Source organism: Atta colombica, unplaced genomic scaffold, assembly GCF_001594045.1.
Source record: "Atta colombica isolate Treedump-2 unplaced genomic scaffold, Acol1.0 scaffold27, whole genome shotgun sequence".
Classification (NCBI taxonomy): Eukaryota; Metazoa; Arthropoda; class Insecta; order Hymenoptera; family Formicidae; genus Atta; species Atta colombica.
In genome coordinates this window covers 1293085-1299084 of record NW_017259370.1, presented here as the reverse complement: position 1 = coordinate 1299084, position 6000 = coordinate 1293085, and the positions used below count along the sequence as shown (strand labels likewise).

Below are 6000 nucleotides of genomic sequence, written 5' to 3'. Positions count from 1 at the left end.
ACATATATATATATATATATATATTGATTTATTATTTCTTATAATACATTTTTTTATTATGATTTTAATCTTTAATTTTATTCACTGTATGTGTACATCTTTCGCAAGGTGAATGAAAGGAAATCTCATTCTGTCATGTCATGAAAATTGCTTAAAATATCTTCCAAATGACAGCTTTGTCGGTTTGAAATATATTTTTTCTGCTTATCCTATGTCTCAATTAGCTGAAAGCGAACGTATACATTCTCTGAAGAGAACGCACGCACGCACGTCCTCCTCATATTTTCTTTCTTGATTGTCCGTGAAGTGCAGCACCGACTAACTGCATCGTGAAAGGCGACAGACGGTGGCAGGAAACGGCGCGTTTCTTTCTTCTAGAAATCGCGCCTTTCGGGACTCCCAAAGCGAGGCTTAAAAATACCCCACGTCCGAAAATAGTCGTGCAGAGAGCGACGCTCTCGACAGTCCTCGATGACGACGCTGTGTGACGATGGCAGGTCTCTCTCGCCCCCGCCGAAAGATTAACCTTCCCTTTTCGTCGTTTTGCAACGTCTCCTTTTCATCTCTCTATATATATAATCCACTGTTTCTCAAACCTTTCTTACCGCGGCCAACACGAAATGCAATTCCACACTGTGACTAGATACATAAAAACACGTGTAAAAATCGATAATGTGACAAAAATTTCCTGCTGAATATCCATTAAACTTATATAAAAGCAAGAATATAACAAGTAAATATCAATTTTTATTTTAAGATTTTTTTTTTAATTTTAGTTAGGAATATTTATTAAACGCAAATAAAATTTCAAATTAAACCGGATTTTAAAATTGGATTTTTTTATAAATTAAGTTTATTAATAGCGATTGACTGTTTTTGATACTGATTGAAAGCGTAATAAGTTTTGATTTTTAGATTTGTATCCGAATCCAAACATATCTTATCGCATATCTGTCTGTCCATAAACAATCATTGTGAACACAATTTCGATTATGATGGACGTGAAACGCGAGAAACGATGGTGATCACGAGGTGATAAGTTTCGATCGCGTCGATATTTATGACATTCAATGAAATCATCGCAGCCGAACGATTTTGATTAGTGTCCGCGAGTACAATTTTCTCATCGAGAAAACTGTGTGACTCATCTGGAGTGGATTGATAAATTGCCAATGATGCAACCCGTACACACCGAAAACAACAACTCCGCTTTGGACATGGAATCTCTCGAGGAGATGCTTCGCAAGGTAATCATATAATCCCCTTTCATTTCGCACGAAGTTTCACGATAAGCTTGTTCCTCTAACTTTAAGAAAACGTGGTTTGATTGTAGATATTATGTGTGTTGTACAAACAAAAGAATTGAAGAATATACTAAAAACAATAATAGAAGGACCGTACAAGATCTTTTAATGTTCAAGAAATAGAAACAATAAACAAGAAGATACATTTTTTAGTCATTTTTGTGATAAAATTTACGATCAGATTTAATTTTTGTGAAACTTGTGAATGAATATATTTCATTTAAATATAAATGAATTTTGATTTAAGAGAACAACTTAAGAACGACTTAAGTTGACAAGTTTTATATTGAACATCAAAAGAATATTAAGAAGATAATGTGTCATAAAAGCTCGATTAAGAAATAGCGAGCTCGAGATTCGAGAACATTAAGCCCGATGGTTTTCTCATATGTTTGGTTATCTGAGTGCAGCGAAATTTTCCCGTAAGAGGGAGGAATTACCTGTACAGTTGCGAACAAAAGAAATTTCATTGGGAAGTCAGTTTTTAACTGTGGCTTCCTGTAATGTATTCTGTCAGGCATCGCTGAATGGACCACTTAGCGAGCGTCCACATTTCGCCACACGTGTGGTTATTTGTATATATATGCCACGTATAGGGGTTAAAATGAGTTCTCTAGCAGTACGTTAATGGCTGCCTCGGTAGAACCATCCGAAAAGGCATTAAAAAACTAGTAGAGTTAGTTTTTCTAGCTAATTAAATCTGTACATCCTTCTTTTGTCTGAAGAAAATATTTTATCTCAATTAACGTTTTATTGTAAACATATGTAAAAGTTTGAATTAAAAATCAAATTTTTGACAATTTATATTCATATTTAATTTATAAAAAGAAAAAATTTTTTAAATTAAATATGGGTATAAATTGTCAAAAATTTGATTTTTAATTCAATCCTTCACATATTTTTATAGTAAACGATATTATTGAGGTAACATGTTTTCTTCGAATAAATAAAAGAAAGATTTAATTGTTAGAAAAACTGGTTACTTTATCATTTCTCAGGAATTTCTTTTTCGGGGTGGTCATAAACGTAATTCCAGAGAACTGATTTTTTAAAATAAAAAATCATTTCTTTCTTTTAAATTAATTTTTATCAGTTTTATATCAATAGAAAAATCAATCAATATATATAAAATCTATCAATAGAAACGAAATCTGATTTTTATCTTCTCTCTTTCTTTCTCTCTCTTTTGAAATAAAATTTATCATTTAAATTGTTTTGTTATGAATTTGAATGAAATCTCAGATGAATTAAATGTTTAATTCGAATTAATAGGAAATTCATTTCTCTCTCATTGCCTGAGTTAAATTTTACTGAACATGACATTTTCATTAATTCATCTACTAGCATTCTCTCATTGTAATGCAATCTGAGAGAAATTCTTCATCGCTTATTACTATTCTCCGCTGTCAGGCACGAGTGTCAGACACAAGTGTCGTGAAACAAATGTCAGATGTAAAACCTAGCATGCAGCTTATATCATACCGTCCATACTGCTGTCATGCACAAGTGTCACGAATAAATGTCAAATAAAAAGCTACCAGAAAGCTAGGTTTACGCTTTATGGCGCGACATTTTTATTCGGTACATTTCCTCCCTCGTTGCCGCTCTTTTGTAATAATACCGAGTGCGACAGAAAATCGTCGTTCATGACTGCTGAATCATCGGTTCATTGGCCGAACTTTAAACTTAAGGCTAAAAAAATGACCGCGCGGAGCAAAAAAATTGCGCAGACACTCCGGTTAATTTCTCGCTTTAGTTTCAAACTGCGCTGTGTTGTGCGCGTCACGAATATGTACAACGTGCACGATATTAAGCTGGCGCGACGTCCACCACGGCAGTCTTTCGGGAATTACAATACAAAATGAATTCGCGATACAACCCTAACGGAAGGATTACGGAATAATAACTCAGCGCGTTTTCCGCTTGCGGGATGTATCTATAATTCGCGGACGGAATGTATAATTCAACACGCATTTGCATAGCAGGATGTGCCGGTAAGCGTCGCACGGTAACGTAAACTGAAGTTTAAATAACATCGCGCACACATATATATGTGTGTGTGTGTGTGTGTGTGTGTGTGTGTTTTTGTACGTATCTGCGTACGTGTACGCAAGTATACGTGCGGTAACGCGCCGTTTGCCCGCGAAAATGGAGCAGTTAATTGTCTTTCCGTTACCGTGCAATTACGTTTGTCGCACGGGATAATACCGTTTATCGTGTCTACTGTTACTATTGTAATTACTTTTGTAATTAGTATTTCTTGGGGGAGCCGCGCGAGTCTTGAGCGACAAGTCTCGGGCGTGTTCTCGACTCGCAGCTCGACTCCAATCTCAATTTTCCGGTCTCTTTTTAATTTTATTATTCCACAGAGTTGCAATCGGTAGGCGAATGAGTTGAATTTGCCGTGATAAACCACAAAAATAATTAAGAACTTTTTCGCTAATGCTCTCAAGCAAATGCCGCAGTCTGAAATCGAATCATCCAAAGTTACTACCTTACATTATTTACAATATTACGTTATGATTAATTGATATTCGAACGGCTTCTATTTGACCATGAGACGATAAACTGTTTTATTCAAAAAAGAAGAATAAAACTAGGCTTAATTAGATAAAAATTAGATAAAAATTTAATAATTTAATAAATATTTTTTTAGTGCAATTAATACGCTATTTTAAAATTATTTGATATTAGATCGCATTAACATCTTATTAAGAAGTTATCGAATCTGACCAACATCACTTTTTTTTTTTCTTGTGGAATTCATATGTAAAATACTGTGATGTATGGATTCCCCTTGCCTTTTCAATTGTGTAAAATTGTGTTTATTCCCTAATTATTATCAATCAAATAAAGTAAAAGGAATAAAAATGTACTTGTCCTATTTTGTCAGTACTTAGCGCTAAAGAGCTAAAGAGAGTCTACACAGTAGTACAGTAATCATATGAATATTTTAAATTATTCTTTGAAAAAATTATAGATAACCTTACAATAAGATATCACATTAGAAGTAAATCGTTTTGTCTTTTTGATAATTAAAAAAATCTCTTTTTTGTTATATCATCTTTTGAATTTTATTTACGGAGAGTCTCGTTCTTATATAATATATATTCTTGTATATCCAAGATTTCCGATATCTCTGATCTCCCTTTTTTGATTCATAACGTTCGGCTGAGCATAAACTGATCCTTTTCTAACGGAAGCAAGCTTCCGGGTGTATCGAGGGCTAAGCTAAGAAAACGTACGAAGGCGGAAGGGATGCTGAGCTTTATCGCCAAACAGACATCCGCGAGTTTCGCAATGGGAGCGTAAAGGTCGTAAGAGAGGAGGGAAAGCCTTCCCTTGGTAGAAAGCTTTTTCGGTCGCGGTTGCTGGCCTAAGCGGCTTTCCGTTTTGCGGCAAGGGTACGTATTATCGACCTTCTTGGCGCCTACCACCGACTGGCCGAAAAATATTAATCCTGGCCGTCAAATACACTGATGTCGGGTCTACCGAATGGATTTTTCGCAGTACAAGACGGCTGAAGACGAAGGGAATAAAAGGCAGTTAAGAATATTTTTGTTATAATTGGATGTCGCTGAGAAAGAGAAATTATTTCAAAAATATTTCATGAGGAGTAAATTCTTCAGAAAACGAATTTTATATATGTGTATGTGTGTGACTGGTTATGATAATTTGTGTAAATTCAAAATTCAATTTTGATTTCATAAATTTTATTTTTCGATAAAGAGTTGTTCTGCAATTGATTTTCTTTATTAAAATATGTAGTTAATACTTGTAAAGAAGAAAGAGAAGATATATATGCGGGTTAAGCGAGTTTAATACACTGTTTAACAGTGTTGTACTTAAGATTATTAATATTAGCACACGGAAGATGAACGGAAGCTAATCCAGAATTGGTTAAATCTACCAAAATTCTGTTGAAATAACCAATTCCCACTCTACCAGAATTCTGTTTGAAATAACCAAAAATCTAGTAAACTTAACTAGAATTCTGAATCGTTCATTTTCCATCACAATGTTGTCCAGTTAATTCAACCAAATATTTTTCTCCGTGCAATCATTTGTACATTTCTTCAGAAAAGAGAATTAAAAGAATTTTTATTATATGATATCAGAACAAATATTATTATGTCAAGACATTATAAATGGCTGCATAAAACTTCAATGCCGTACCAGGTCGGCTAGTGAGGAGCGACGACTCTTAGTGTGGCGATCGGCGGAAGTTTTCCGTACTTTTCAGCGAACTTTTCCGCACTTTTCGCCGGTAACGTACAGCTAAAACGTCGGCGGCACGATTTCGCGCTTTCGTGTAAAATCGTATATGTGGCGCACACGAGAAACGACAGCGAACGGCCGCTATCCTCCACCATCACCATCACTACCATCACCATCACCACCCCTCAAGTCGTGGAATGTAAAAGGGCAATAAAACACACGGGACGCATCTGGGTTACGAGCTTTACAAGGCACTAGCTTCTTTCTTTATCTCGTGCCGGAGCCATCACTTCGGTCCTAAGCGATTTCTCGAACGTCTCCTATGCCCGCGTTTCGTTTTCCTGTAACCTTCGTGTTAGCTTGTCGCTGTTACACACTCAGGATTGGATCTTTGTATGATTTTCAGGCACTTCTTTTTCTAGATATACACAATACAATATGATGAACGTAACGAACGTAATCCTAATTACATTGGTAC

At 35.3% G+C, this 6000-nt stretch overlaps 1 protein-coding gene across 7 annotated transcripts in view; it reads left to right on the top strand.

The window, feature by feature from the left end:
• Positions 1-6000, top strand: part of LOC108689543 (uncharacterized protein CG43867) — a 76407-nt gene that overhangs the window by 44056 nt on the left and 26351 nt on the right. Inside the window, exon 1 of one of the 7 annotated variants that reach the window (XM_018196346.1) lies at positions 1008-1247. The exons of the other annotated variants lie outside the window; for them this stretch is intronic. Coding sequence (XP_018051835.1) covers positions 1173-1247 — 75 coding nt within the window. The 5' untranslated portion in view covers positions 1008-1172. Of the gene's footprint in view, positions 1-1007; positions 1248-6000 lie in introns of those variants that run through there. 7 annotated transcript variants of the gene reach the window in all.